This window comes from Protopterus annectens, chromosome 4.part0 (genome assembly GCF_019279795.1).
Source record: "Protopterus annectens isolate FY-2018-M chromosome 4.part0, PAN1.0, whole genome shotgun sequence".
Taxonomy (NCBI): Eukaryota; Metazoa; Chordata; order Ceratodontiformes; family Protopteridae; genus Protopterus; species Protopterus annectens.
Window position 1 is genome coordinate 1,834,959,310 of NC_056733.1, and position 16,216 is coordinate 1,834,975,525.

Below are 16,216 nucleotides of genomic sequence, written 5' to 3' on the forward strand. Positions count from 1 at the left end.
TTATATTACTGACCTGAGAAACAAAGCTAAAATGTGTTGGTTTGGTGACTTAAAAGATGTGTTAATAAAGGACAGGCTTGTGCGTGGTATTAATAGTGCTGCTGTGAGAAGGATTTTGCTTTGTGTCAGTGATTTAATGTTGAGCAAATCCATTAAGTCCCAGAAAGACACACAAGCATGCTTACAAGTGACAAGAGCATGATTTCAGCAGGCTCCAGATCAAATGTAGATAGCATGCAATGCATGGCAAACAGAAGCAGGCCTAAGTACATGGCAGCCACAGCCCCTGCTGGTTCACCACAGAAAAAAACATAGTTTTCCAGCAACTTCTAAGGAAGGAGCATGCTCAGTGCAGAACAAGCCTGAGTCAGCAAAACCCAAATCCAGCTTTATTGTTAACTGTTGCAGTTGTGCTGCCAATCAGGAGTCTAAAAGAGAACAATGTGTAGCATTTGGGCAGCAATGCCACAAATGTAAAAAATGGAGGCATTTTCAAAAGTTTTGCAAATCAAGTAAGCCTCACATGGTTACAAAAAAGGGTCACTTGAAAAAGCAAGTTGATCATATAGAGAGCTGCAGTTTTACTTTCTGTATGGATGGTGTATCAGTAATTGGTGAAAGGGTTGACGCAGTGAATTTGTTGGCAAAGAACAGTGTTTTGTACTGTCCAGATCAATGGTAAATCCACCGAGCTCAAAGTAGACACTGGTTCAAAGTGTAATCTTATATCAGCAGACACATTTGCTAAGGTGAGAACTAAGGAACAGCTCAATGCGGCAAGTAGTGTGAAACTTTTTGCTTATGGAGGTGAAGAAATTCAAACCGAAGGCTTATTAGTGCTTTCATATTATTTGGCTAAGAACTGTTACAGCTTGTTATTCTATGTAGTTTGAAGACCTGTTCAGTCATTATTGGGTCTCAGAGACAGTTTGAGAATTAATCTGCTTTCTTTTACCAAAGAAGTTCATGTTATAAGCGCATATTCTAGTTCCAATGTTTTTGCAGCCATTTTCTCAGAGTATGCTGATGTGGTGCAACGGTAGCATTGTCGCCTCACAGCAAGATATTCTCCAGTTCGATTCTCGGCTGGGGTGCTTTCTGTGCGGAGTCTCCATGTCCTCCCTGCGTTCGTGTGGGTTTCCTCCGGGTGTTCCGGTTTCCTCCCACATTACAAAGACATGTGTCTGGAGCATTTCTCCCCGGGCCTCCGCTGAAAACTGCCTTCGTTCCAAGTCGGACTTTCCCGGTTAACAAATGTTAAATAAATAAAAATAAAGTTGGGCAAACATCCAGTTGTGTATTCCATGAAGTTATACCCAGAGGTCAGTCCAGTAGTCAGACCAGCAAGAAAAGTTCCAGTAGCTATGCAAGATAAAGTCAAAGCTCAATTGGATATGATGGTGCAACAAGGTGTAATTTGTCCAGTTACAGATCCAACTGAATGGGTGTTGTCCATGGTAGCAGCCTACAAGAAAGGCTCAGATAAAATCAGAATATGTATTTATCCAAGAGATTTGAACAAAGCATTAAAGAGACCACGTCATTGAATGTGTACAATCGAAGAGGTCAAAGCCCTAATACCGAATGCCACTGTTTGTTCTGTCTTAGATGCAAAAAGTTAATTTTGGCAGGTGATGCTTGATCACAAATCCTCATTACAGACCACTTTTGATACCCTGTTTGGCAGATATAGATTCCTGTGGATGCCGTTTGGAATAAATTCGGCAAGTGAAGTCTTCTTGCGTGCAATGGAGCAAATTTTTTTCAGGTTATCCTTGTGCCATAATAGTAGATGATTTATTGATTGGAGGCAATGATGAAGCAGAGCATGACAGAAACCTTAAGAGAGTTCTATACAGAGCATGTGAAGTGAACTTAAAACTCATTCTTCTAAAATGCAAATTCAGACTACCAGAAGTTACATATGTAGGTCATTTATTTACCAGCACTGGCTTAAGACCAGACCCTTCTAAGCACGCAGCTATTCTTGAGATGTCAGTGCCAGATAATATTCAAGCTCTACAGCATTTCCAAGGCATGGTGAACTATTTAGGCAAGTTTATACCAGACTTCAATGAGTTTGACAGCACCTTTAAGAGAGCTAAAAAGCAAAAATGTTACATGGTCTTGGATCGAACAGCACCAGAAGGCATTTGAAGACCTTAAGCAGAAAATTGCCTCCCCACCTATATTAAGATACGATGATATCAGTAAACCAGTCACTCTTTCCTGTGATGCTTCAAAATTTGGTCTTGGCACAGTTATTCTTCAGGAAGGCAGATCAGTAGCCTATGCATCTAGAACACTCACCCAAACTGAGATGCAGTATGCTCAAATTGAGAAAGAACTTTTGGCAATAGTATTTGCATGTTCAAAGTTTCATGATTATATCTATGGTCGAGCCATTCAGATTGAAATTGATCACCAGCCTCCAGTTACTCTTCTAAAAAACCTATGCATTCAGCTCCAGCGAGATTATAAAGAATGATGCTCAAATTGCAAAAATATAACTTCAAAATGGTCTGTACAAAAAGCAAACTTCTTTATCTGGCTGTTACCTTATCCAGATTCCACAGAAGTACAATGGAACACCTTGAAACAGAGAATTTTGACTTTGACATAATGGCAGTGCGTAATTTTTCTACCATGAGACTTGATGAGCTTGAGAGATCATACAAAGACTGATCCAATTTTGCAAAAGCTCAATCACTGCATTAATGATGGATGACCGTCAAAGCAATCTAGTGTACCACCTGAAGTGCAAACCTATTTTCCTTACAGAGATGAGATGCTGGTGGAAGATGGCATTATTTTCAGAGGTCCTAAAATTGTTGTTCCTGCTTCCCTACAACATGAATATATCCAGATTCTGCATCTACCAAAAGATGGGCGAGAGAACTAATATTTTGGCCTTTACCAGTGAAAGACATTGATAAAGTACTTTCTTCTTGTTCATTATGCAATAGTACTAAACTGCATTTGCAAAGAGGACTACGTCAGCTAAGTCAAGTTCCTGATCTACCTTGGTCAACAGTAGCCACTGACATATTTGAGTGGAACAATCAGCATTACTTAGTATTGGTAGACTCTTATTCAGATTGGTTTGAGTTTGATTTACTGCCTGATCTAAAATCCACTACTGTTATTACCACATTGAAACTTCATTTCTCAGTCCATGGTAGTCCACACAGTTATTTCTGACAACGGTACTCAATTTACTAGTCTGTTATTTCAGAAATTTGCAAGAGAATGGGACTTTGTACATGTTACTAGTACACAGCCCATAATATCCACAGTCAAATGGACTAGCTGAACATGCAGTGTAGTGTCAAAGCAACTACTTGAAAGGTCAAAGCGTGGCAATACCAATGTCTTTTTGAATTTACTTAACTGAGAAACATACTCTGTGACAGTCAGCGACTTCTGTCCAAGCAAACCAGAACAACATTATCTATTAGTTCCAGGTTATTGAGGCCTAAAGCTAAAAAACAACAGAACCATCAGAGCCCAGTTATTCAGGAAGCATTCTATCCAGAAGTCCAGATATGACAAATCAAGCAGATTTCTTTGTCCATTGAAAGGAGGAGAGATAGTGAGGATACAAATGGTGAAAGGTTTGACTGGATTGGTCAAGTAACAGGTATATGCACCCAGCTGAGATCCTACTTCGTAGAATCTGAGGGTGTGGAGTACAGGAGATATCTCAGACATCTCCTTCCTGTGCCAGAATCGTTATCACAGCATTGTTTCTGTGATACAGACTCTGGATCTCGGAGCAATCCAGACAATGTTCCCATTCCAGAACTTGTCTTACATTCTGATTCCATTCCTGATGGTGTTCCCGATACTCCTAAGGTTGAACATTCAGCAGAGACAGTTCCAGTTGCTAAGTCTAATTCTCATTTTTATGTCACATGATTTGGTCATACTTCCAAACCTGGTATGAAATGCACAGTGACTTGGACATAACTGTATATACGTACATAGTTCTGTATAAATGCATGACAAAAAAGTTATTTGTATTATTTGCATGTCAACTGATATTCTCAGCATTGCATGATCTATTTTTCAAAGAGGGAGGATGTAGAGCAGAGTGTGTGATGTGTCTTTAGGAAGCATAGCAAGTAATGAATGGGCATATATAAATAGCATGCACATGCTGTACATAGTGCCATTTTGAAAGTGCAGCCAGAGAGTAAGCATGTCATGGTGAATATAGCTAATCTGTATACAAGTTACCCAAGTTAAAGTTAAGAAGTTTCAATCGTAATATTTTGTACATAATAAAGCTCCTTGAACAGAACCCACAAAGACTCGTCTGTTACATCCTGACTAGATGAGCAACAGAAGTACTTTCAGTTTGGCATTGCCTAAAAAGGCACTATAGGGGAGGAAGATGTTTTAGCTAATATTCAAAGGCCTAGAGGAGAGAGGTAGAGACCATGCCTGGCTAAGCAGCCCGGTCTGTTAACCATCTCCTTCCATACTGACAAATATTGCACCCCCTTAGAGTGCTACCAGAAAGTATGCAATTGTTAAAGCCAGTCATCCTTTATTTATATTATGGCATCATCCCTGAGGAAGGTAAAATGCTACTCAGTGCTAGGCTCATACTAGCCTTGGACACATATTCCAATAGCTCTATGATGTCTCTCTTCATGTAGTATAGAGAGGTACATGTGGTCCAATGACCTTAGTGACCTAAGTGAGTGTATAATTTGGTAGATCCTGGCCACTGATAAGCAACTGACCGTGACTTTCTTCTTACTCAGCCTGGTGAAAGGAACATCACTGTGTCTCACAATGGAGTCTCCAGTGACCAGAATGTTAGATTGTGTTGTGACTTGTCTTATGGGCTTAGAAGAAGATGCTTCATAAGATTTGCCTTTATGTATTGATGTGGGTGTTGCTTTGAAAGAATGCATTTGGAGCTGCTGAGTGTATTTGTTATGTGTACTTCGTCTCAGGGGTCTCTGTGGTTTAGAAAGGTTACATTTAAGTGCCTCAGCATATGTGGGTCTATATGTCTGCTTTGAATTGTTAATGATGGGTGCAGCGTGTGTACTACTGACAACCTTATTGACGGTAGGAGTGCTTTGCCTTCAGTGACATTGTGTAAATATATCTCTCACGTACCATATCAGTTTGTTTGAGAATATACTGATTTCTACATTACCTTAGAATGCTCATATCCACAAGCTGGTAATAGAGATAGTGGGAAAGTTCATATCCTTGACAACAGACCCTTTTTTTAATTGATTAGACAGTTGGGGTGAAAATATAAATTCATGTCAGGAGGTATCTGGTTTACACCTGTGGGGGCAGTGCTTATCACTTCAAACTAGTTGTCCTGTGTGCAACTAGGCATTGGGGAAATATCAGTGGTGCTTTTACAGGAAAAATGCAAACTCGAAGTGACTGCTTCTGTACAGCCAGGCAGCTGAGATGGAAACTAAGTAGACCCTGATGATTTATGGATGATGTATTTAGGCAGATATACTAAAGTTAGAAGCAAATTAAGCATCACTTACTGTAAAGAAATAATTATATTGTCAAGAATGATGAAAAGAGGGGAGTCGTCTGAATGGCTACTCTGGCTGCTACTAGTGCTGGTCTCACTAACCGTTCATGCTGCTGGGATATAATGCTGCTTTGCTTGTTCACTCACCAGAAGCAAAACAGTAACAACAGTCCCAAGATGAGGAGCAGGCCACAGGCTGTTTGGTAATACACAATCTTTTCCTAGATGATACAAGGTTATATAAGTTTGTTGTAGCCTTTTCCTGGCAGATGCCTTGAAAAGCAACTAGACCAATCAAGAAGTTTAAACACAGACAGTTACTGCACAAACAGAAATAGTCAGGAATCCATGCACTCAGAGCCTTCTCTCACCAGGAGCAAAATATAAACACAAATCCCAAGCTGGCACATATGAAGCAGTTATTAGGCTTTCCAGTGGTCAGCATTCTCCAGGAAATGTCCTTATGCTCCTTCTCTTACCAGAGCGGGTATTCACAGAAATTCTCTCCACCCATTCCAATTGTCTAATGCAGGATTGTCAGTTGAGATGAGAGTGAGAACCTCTGATACAGGGACAATGTTAAGCTGGTTAGAGGAATATTTCATTAGCAGCTCATAACTGTATCTCTCAATTGATCTCTGTGCTGTTAGGCCTGACCATGCTAGTGTTCTTCCTACCAGCCAATGCATCACTTATGCTTAGGTACTTGTTAACACAGGTACACACTCACACACTGCCATATTTACAGTCATTTCACTGTGATCAAAACACAATGGTGCTTGCCTTCAAATGCAGACTGAAGTGTTTTACCTTGCTTTTACACCCAACCACTGCCCTTGCTTCACAAGCCATATTAATTATTTAATTCTGACCAAGTAAATATAATATTCCATGTCTTCCCAAACCACCTTTCTCACCCACAGATACAACTACTTTCTGACTGTGTGCACCCCTGATGTTTCACTTGAATTCATTACATCCGAGTGTTGCCTCCAGTTGCATCTGCAGTTAACTCCTACTGACACCTGTAGGTATCAAATATTGCTTGTTTATATTTGCACCATTAATTCCAAAACCATTCTACGTGCAAGGTTTTAAAAGATTTAATTTGAAAGCTTATACAATTGCAAACTCAACTGCATTAATATTTGACCTCTTGTCTAGTGCAGCTAAAGAGATATTAGCTGTTGTTTTTATTATACCAATTTATATAGATATAATTTTTACATTTTTAAAAATATCTCAACAATCAAGTAACAGACAAAACTCCTTAGCCTCTTATGAAATCTCTCAGGTAGATTAGGAAAATGCTGATGACAATATGTATGTAACTTGAGTGGTTGCTGAGATATTTTAAGTTGGTCATTTACAAAATATTACAAACGTAATCGTTACTGTGTTTACTGTGACTTGTAAAATTCAGTTAAAGACCTAGAGCCTAAAGAATACTACCACTATCAAAATAGTTTGTGCTGAACAGTTTGCCATTTATACTTCTTTCATAACCCCTGTGGTTCCAGAGATATGAACATTTGTTTGAAATGTGAGGACATAATTTGCTTCTGTCATAAGGCTTAGGCTCCACCCATTGGAAGTTACAGTGCAAACTTCCTGAGCTCTATTGGAGTGAATGAGTTAATCAGCTGAAAGAAATAATGACCACAGTAAGGTATTCCATCAGGTTTCTCTTACATTTGCACTACTACATAGTAAACCACCTTGGCTACAGTTGTTTATATGTAATAATCTGACCATTGCTTTCACAAATAGGCTACTTTTTCCATCCCCACATATCCAGAACAGTCAGGTTCTGAGTGATTAAGCTGAATGTTTAACAAGATCATTGCCTGGATTCATAAAGGAGTAGCTTTGACTTCTCATTATTGTCCCCCATGTATACCCTGATTGCATACCTCTCAACCTCTTAGAGCAAACAAATCTGGACAAAGCCATAGAAAATGGAGGGACAAAGGCCCAAAAATAGGGACAGTTTTTAAATACTGCTCTTATAAACTTAGAAAGTTGATAGAAGCACAGGCTTTCTAGCATGGACTTTCTGAAGGGTATGACGTTTGAAACTCAAATGCCTGTCATTTTTTTCTGATTCCCATCCTCAATAATTTGGCAATCATTTGCAGAAAACCAAACATTTATGAGGAACAGACCAAAAATATGGGGCAAAAATCAGGACAGTCTGTGAAAATCTGGACAGTTAAGAAGTAAGCGGCTGATCACCTTTAAAATATGTAGGCCATTTATCTGGGTAATGTGTTCTGTTCAGCAGTGTTTGTAGATGCCTGGTTTTCTGACAGCATTTTCAGCTGTTCCTGAAAGAGAAAAAAATACTGTTTGCTTAGAGTATCTACTGCTTAGGGTAACCTGTAGTGAAATAACTAGAGATTAACAAGCAATTTTTCACATTGTTTCCTCAAAATGGTGATATTAGTTTTTGCTTTACATTGTAACTGGCTAGCCTTTTATATGACAGAGAGAAATGGCTGCTGATAAACATCTTGGATGCCTCACTTCCAGGATTCTTTTCTTCTATGTATTAATTTATGAATGTGCTTGCTTGTGTTAGACTAATTTTTCTCATTATCGTCAATGTTCTGAGGATGAGGACATTTAATTTTAAAATTGTACTTGTCATGGTTTTAAAATAAATAAACATGAACTATATTTATCATAGTAGCCAGTTTCTGTCCTTTTCCCTAGGTGGTGAGATAACCCATCATCCTTTGCTGAGGGGGGTAATTTTGTCTACTGTGCAGTGGTGCAAACTCTGTGATATGCGGTATCAGTATTTGCTGAGGTGTTGCCAGGCCTGTTGGCTTTTATGGAATGGGTAACCTCAGTGCATCAGCATTAGTATAACACTTGCCTAGTCTGTAGTGGAACAAGCTTATTTTTATTAAGCATTTATTGGTTTGACATCTGTTCATATAATGAAGTCTTGGCCTAGTAACAGTTATGAAATATTTATTTTTCAAAAAGCTAGTTAACCCTTTCATGCCTAGTGTTGACTCTTAATTACACAGCAAGCATAGGCAGCAGTAATGTGTGAGGGTACGCAACTGACTTTACTGGTTACTAATTATATGTACTTCCTAGGAATTTGAAACATAGTGTACTAGCTAAAATCTGTAAAATTACTGTAACACAGCAATTTGTCTGAAGTTACAGACCTATTGCATACATGAATGAAGCCACAATTCCTTATGTACTGGATCTGAATCCAACAGACAAATTGTTTACTGTACATAGGATACAATTCAAATTTCTACTTGCTTATGCTGGCAGCTTGATCATTTTAAGTACCACACAGGAGAAAGACTCAGATAAAGTGAAAGTATAGCTAACTGAGCTGTTTGCATTCCTTCTAATGGATCAGGACTGGGACGACATTTAGTCTCATTCTTTGCAACTGATACAGCACATATGTTTTGTTAACTGTCGCTGTTTATAAGAAAGGGTTTATGAGAAGAATTAATTATTTTATTTATTTTGTATGTGCCTGCATTTATGCTCATTTGTATGTACAATTGTGTGTGTGTGTGTGTGTGTGTGTGTGTGTGTGTGTGTGTGTGTGTGTGTGTGTGTGTGTGTGTGTGTATATGTGTGTGAGATGCTGAGTAACAAAATCTAGAAATGTTTGTGATGCTAGTTAGAGATCTGTGGTTGTGTATTGATTAAATTGCATTGAGTGACATTATTTCTCCTGTGAGGATTATGCTGAAACGTCCGTAATTTGCGTCAAGCTCTTCTGCCAGTCAGTTTTCTAGATTTGAATAACTGTAAACATGTTTGCTATATAAATGTCTTATACTAATGTTTTATTGTGGTTATGTGTTCTACAGGTAAAGTGGATGATGTATTGGATAGTATTTGCGTGTTTTACCACAGCAGAGACGCTGACAGATATTATCTTGTCATGGTGAGTAGACTATGGAAGGATGTACAGAGTGTTTCTGTGTACTTATGAATACCTAATTATATATTTTGCGTGTATGCCTGCTTCAGCAAGTGTGTTTGCATGTAATATAAATATAAATATATATATATATATATATATATATATATATATATATATATATATACATGTATATGTGTGTGTGTCCACTTTGTAATTTTGAAAGCCCAGAATCTCGAGTTTCAAGATACCGATTCCAGAAACACGAGATTTTGGAATCTCGAAATTACAAAGTAAAAAAAAATAAATAAAATAAAAAGACTAAACACTGTTAAGCGTAATGGGAATTAAGCGTAATGGGAGCATTACCATTCTCTTCACTGTAGCGTGATCTCGGAGATGGTATATTTAAGTTGCAGGGGGTGGGGGGGTGCAGGGGGGCTTGCCCCCCTGCAAAAAAATTGTTTTAGTTATTTTTTTTTTTTTCGCCACTTTGTGGTTTTGAGATTCCAAACTCTTGATGTTTTGAGTTCGATGTATCAAAACTCGAGATTTTGGGCTTTCGAAATTACAAAGTGGACTCACATATATATATATATATATATATATATATATATATATATATATATATATATATATGGATTCCATACATTTGGTCGAATTACACTTAGTCGAAAATGATACCAGGCATTGCACTTGACTGAAAGCTCTCTTGGTCGAAGTTCATTTGGTCGAAAATGGAATATAGCCCCTGCACCACTGCAGTGCAACCCTGGAGTGAGAATATTAAATAAGGGGGGTGAGGGGGGCATAACCCCCCACAATGAGGGGTGTTTGGGGCATAATTTTAATGTATTCACTATTATAAGAAGGTATATCCATTAGAAATGCATTGATATATATATCTCTAGTAAAAACTATTGGCATAATTTGGGGAGCTATGCCCCCCACACCCACATTGTGGGTGGCTGTGCCCCCCCCCCATATTTAATATTCTCTCTCCAGGGTTGCACTGCAGTGGGGCAGGGGCTATATTCCATTTTCGACCAAGTGAGCTTTCAGTCAAGTGAGCTTTCAGTCAAGTGCAATGCCTGGAATCATTTTCGACTAAGTGTAATTCGACCAAATGTATGGAATTCATATATATATATATATATATATATATATATATATATATATATATATATACTTGTGAGGGATGCTCATAGAATATGTACCTTTGATATGATTTTCATATTTACTACTGGGTGAGATATCCAGGTGCAGATAAAAATCAGATCCATCTCATCTTCTGGACCCTTTGTGTTCCGTTTATTCCACTTGTTTTCATTTGAGGCGAATGCTTGGTTACGTTTTAGTGATGCAGTAAGTGCAAATTGCATAATTTACTTGTTTACTTTCTTTGCAAATTAAGATAACTCCAAAATGCCATGGGAAATGAAACACCCCTCTGTGTGTATGTAATCGGAACCAAGACACTTTTTCATATTAACCTTGCATCTAAGTTTTATGTTCATTTTTGTTATTCACTTTGGTTCAACATACTGGAAAACAGTTTTCACATTTTTTGCGTATTTACAGAAGTAAATTCAGGATTTATGCATAGCAATGCCACAAAGACTGAGCAACTTTCTCTTTCATGTTGTACTTCCACCATTTGTGTAAAACATATTCACATTTTATTAAAGAAATGAAGATGAGTTTATCTGCCTGTTTTGGCTCATTAACTTGTACATGTCAGTTTGGCTCATTCACTGAAAACAATGAATAATTATGTGCCTAGAATGCCAGCTTTTAAAAAGAGTTGCTTGCTAAACAACTTTTGCACTCATAATATTTTATTAATGTGTTCCATTTTAAACGTTCTGGGAAATGTTCCTTTTCTAAAAGTGATTAAATCAGAGAAATTCAAGCAGAATGTTATAATATTGCTATTTTTCTGTTCCATAGTTGCCAAAGCACTGAAAGAGCAGAGAAAGGGTCAACACACTTCTGGACAGTACTTCCTCTTGCAGCACTGTGTGATTTTTGTGATTGATTAGGTCATTTGCTTTTATTTAGGTGGTTGTAAGTAGCAACTTCTAGTGGAGTGCAGGGGGCACTTTCCCTTTGCATGTAACACTGCTTTGGGACAAATGTCCATTTGCAATCTTCTGATAGCTAATTTGGGCATTGTTTACACAATGTTTCCAGTTTGTTAGAAGATCAGAACATTCTTCACATTTGTTTGTAAAAAAATGAGAAAGAATATATTTTCTTTCTTTCTTTCTTTGTCACTTTATCTACATAAAAAGCATCTGTAATTTGAATTTTTGAAGGGTAACAGGGAGTATGATTTGTGCTTATAGCAAAACTCATTGAGCACAGGCTGTTCTGTATGATGTAAATGCACTGCAGGTATAAGTTTATGGTGCTACCTGCCTGTGCAATGAATATGTTTGAATTTGTCATTGATGGGATAGTGGTGGCCCCCATAATGTACTGCTGCTGGCCCTGCCAACTTGAAGACATAAGGGAGTCCATTATTATGTAGTGGTACAAAGGCAGCATCCCTTTCCTCCCCAGTGTCTATTACATGCGTGTTCGCTGCCTAAGACCACCATCTCCTCAGACTTGTCTGGTGTACTGTTTGTGGCATCCCACTTCCCCAGTGTATAGTGCACTGTTTTGTTTTGCAGGGTTCTCACCCAAGTTCTCTCCATATATTACAATGCTCAGTGTATTTGTTCTTTCTCCTTCTACCATTCTGATATTAACTTTGATGCTGGTTATTCGTGGGATCCTCTCTTACAGTGCCATTAGCCCATTTCCTAACTCCAACACTTATTGTTCAGGCATCCACCTACTTTCCTGATTGTACATTGAATGCTAATTGTCTGGAAGAACCCTATCCTACCTCACTTCTTTGTTGTAGTGCTGTTCTTCCAGGACAACCCTCTCTACCTCATTGTGCAGTGATGACATGCTATGCTAAAATCACTGTTGTACACCAAACCTGCATGTGGTCTACCAAAGACATTCTTAAATATACTTTGCTAGCAGCATATATGCATGCATATTGCATTACTACTGAGTTATCATGGTACTCTATACATGTTATAAATGGGGTCGCTACATCAAGGACAGCAGTGTTGCAGGAGGAAGTGCCCAGAAGTGTGGTAACCCCTTCTTTGCTAGACCAATAAGCAACATTTAACTCCCTGCACAGAACAAGAGGAGGGTGGGGTTGCTTCATCATACTTGGCCTTACACCTGACTGACTTCTTAGTATTACTTTTCTGAGGAAGTCCCAGTGGTTGGTTGCTTTTCTAATATGAGAGTAGAGTATTGGGCCAGAGTGTATTTTACATAGTGGGGATTTAACTTACATGTTTTATGCCACTTTAATGTAAAAAGTTATTGTTGGGAGAACCTCATTGTCCCAAAAACAGTAATATTTTTTAGGGAAAATAAGCATAATGTAAGACTTTATAGAGTTTATATTACAAAACATATTTTTTTATGAATCTCACGTGTGGAATTTGCAGTCCAGCCATGTATATTTTAGTTTAATAAAAGTTTGCCATTGAATATGGCGAGTATTGTTGTTGTTGTAGCTGAATAGGTTTAAAATGAGTTCTTAGAAATGAATGATAGTAGTAAAATGCAGAATAATATCTGACTGCAACCATAAAGCATAGGTAAAAGTTCTGATAAACCCGCTGAAGTGTAGATAAATATTTCTATGTGTACAGTGGCACATAGCACAAACAGTCCAGGAACAAAACAAATATACTTTAGAAACAAAAGGAAGTCACACACACGTGTAACAGTTCCACTGTACAACCCCTATTTATAATGAACCATTAGGGTATTAACCAGTTACTGGTTTAGTTAGACATGGAGTCACTCAACTCTGGTGCTTCTGTTGTATCTGATAAAATCTGCCAAATTAATTCCTTAATTATATATTCTGTATTCATGCTGCTCAAGTCCACTGTTAAATAAGGCATTATCAAATACCTGAAAATTAATGTGGAAATAGGTGTCTACAGTGTCATGCATATAATTATACAGAGCATTAGAATGGAGAGATGAAAAGTCAGCAAGCGAAGGAGAGTAGTAGTGCTGAAATTGAATTCATCCTTGTGAGTATCTTCGCGAGGTGGACTCTGTTTTCACAAAATTTCACCAAGGCGACACTGATATATAGACTGTATTTATATAGCATATATCACGGATAGAAGTAGGTCAAAAATTAAGAGATAGCTGGGCGCACAAGAACCAGGATAAAAAAGTGTCCAATCCTGGTAGGCGCACTGGTGCCAGGACTGGAAAAAATGACCGTAGAATCCTCAAAATACGTAAACATTCCTACAATGGGGCCAGACCAGGCCCAGGGGGAGGATGCCCCCTGTTGTAGAAGGAAGTAGCAGTCCACAAAAATCACAAAAAACTGATGGGCCAACGAAGAGCCATAAAGTCAATAGACTAGACTATTGAGGATAAGAAAGAAATTATGTATTGTTACTATTATGCAAAAAGCCCAGAATTTCCAGACACAAGATATACAAAATGATTGAGAGAAATTAGAGGAAAGAAAAAATACTTCTGCAAGAAAAACTGTCAGAAGCTTCAAATAAAAATTTGCATTTGTTAATACAACAGCTTTGTGAAAAACAGTATATAGATAAAGAAACTTATGAGGATGTGCAAAATATATAAACAACAAAACCTAGAGATATTTGAAAAATATAAAAAAGAAATGTGGACATGGGAAAGAAAGAGAGATTTGATTTATGTAAAGGAGAAAGCCAAATTAATCAATATAAAGAAGGCAGCCTCAAAGGCATGTGGATATGTAGAGGTCAAAAAAATAGAAGCTGAAGTTATGGAGTACCTGCAAAGTGAAGGATTTGGTGTAGATGGCTTAGCACAGGTTACATCACAGCAGGATGGAGTGAGTCCCCAAAGTAGGGAGAAACAGGAAGATCAGGTGACATTTGAAGAAGAAATATGGACATGGGAAAGCAAGATTTACTATGGTGTAATATTTATGCAAAGGAGAAAGCAGAGCTAACCAATACAAAAAGAGCAGCACTAAAGATATTTGAAGAGAAATACAGGTAAAGGAATCAGGACATAGAAAACTTTGCAATATAAAAAATAAGACAAAGAGGAAAAGTAGAAAAGGAGATTAGTAATGGAGAAGTTGGAGACCTAGAAACTGAGGTTATGGAGTACCTGCAAAGTAAAGGATTCAGTATAAAAAATTGAATCCAGAAAGCACCACAACAGGATAGAGCAATGGATATCCAAATTAAGGGGAAACCAGTGGAGCAGGAAGCAATTGGTCAGGTGCCACATCAAGATATTTTGGAGCCTTACACAGGAAACCATTATAAATGTTCACTTAAAGCTAGACATCAAGGAAAGGAACAGGAAACTCTGATGCAGTCAGTATTGAGGAGTGATAGGCCAGTGAGTTCTCATATGGCAGAGCAACAGATGGCACAGGATGAAATTTAAGAGGTGGTGCCGCAAGGAGATTCTACAGAACTTTCTATAGAATGCCCCCAGGAAATGGAAAACAAGGGATGTGCCCTCAGTTTGGAAGAAAATGAGCTAAAAGAACTTCCTTGATTTAATAGACATGGATATATATATATATTACAATCAGTGAGAGAAATAGACTACAGAAGGTCAATAAAACTCAAAAAGTCAGAAGTCTGATAAAACAAATGCATGCAGTAATTAGGGCTGTCCATAGGGATCCATGTGATATAACATAAGCAAACAATATATTACTGTGCTGCTAAATTAATAACCAATAAAGTTCTACCACAAGAACACAGGGTAAAGAGGGAAAAGAAGCGGAGAAATCTAATACCATCATGAAGTATTGAATAGAGAAAACTATAAAGCAATTAAGACAAGAATTGTCACTGTTAGAAGAATGCAGAAGAGGGAACAGATCAACAAAAATACTAAGATAGATAGATATGATTAAAGCAATGTACAGTATTAGAACAGACCAGGAAATATTATGTTATATCGCAAATAAACTAAAAATTTCAGCACAGGGGGAAAAACTTAGAAGATACACAAATTAATATAAAGGAAAAGTACAAAATAAGCAATTTATTGATGACCCAAAAAAGTTTTATAGGGAATTGGGGAAATAACGTAAAAGGAATTTAAAGACTGCCAAAAAAGAGGAAATAGATGCATTTTGGAGAAGTATCTATGAAGATCCTGTGGAACATAACACAGATGCTAAATGGATAGAAGAAGTAAAAGAAAGAATAAGAAGTTTAAAGGTGCAGGATATGAAATGGGATAAGTAACAGCCAGAGACATTGAAACAAAATTAAGGAAAACCTCTAATTGGAAAACTCCAGGCCCAGATGCGCAGTACCTAACTTTTGTTTAAAAGTATTAACATCTTTGGACGAGGAGTTAGCTATGCGTAAGAACTATTTATATGTACACCCTAAACAGACACCAACTTGGCTAACAACAGGCAAAACAATGCTCCTACTTAAGAGTGAACCTGCAAGCTACCGTAAAAAATATAAACCAATAACTTGCCTTCCGACGACATATAAACTATACATGGGAATTGATGCTGACAGAGTTTATAGTTATTTAGAAGAAAACTCAATTATGGCAGTAGAACAAAAGGGAATAAAAGAGTCATATGGAACAATGGATCATTTATAAATAGTCATACTGGAGAACTGTAAAAAGGGGAAGAATTTAAGTATGGCATAGATTGACTATAAAAAAGCATTTGATAGTATCCC

At 37.7% G+C, this 16,216-nt stretch overlaps 1 protein-coding gene across 3 annotated transcripts in view; it reads left to right on the plus strand.

Moving 5' to 3' along the window:
- The window catches only part of REEP2 (receptor accessory protein 2), a 795,838-nt gene that overhangs the window by 320,147 nt on the left and 459,475 nt on the right, over window positions 1-16,216 (plus strand). For all 3 annotated transcript variants that reach the window (XM_044069516.1, XM_044069519.1, XM_044069518.1), the window contains one exon: window positions 9,379-9,455. In XM_044069516.1, coding sequence (XP_043925451.1) covers window positions 9,379-9,455 — 77 coding nt within the window. The remainder of the gene's footprint in view (window positions 1-9,378; window positions 9,456-16,216) is intronic.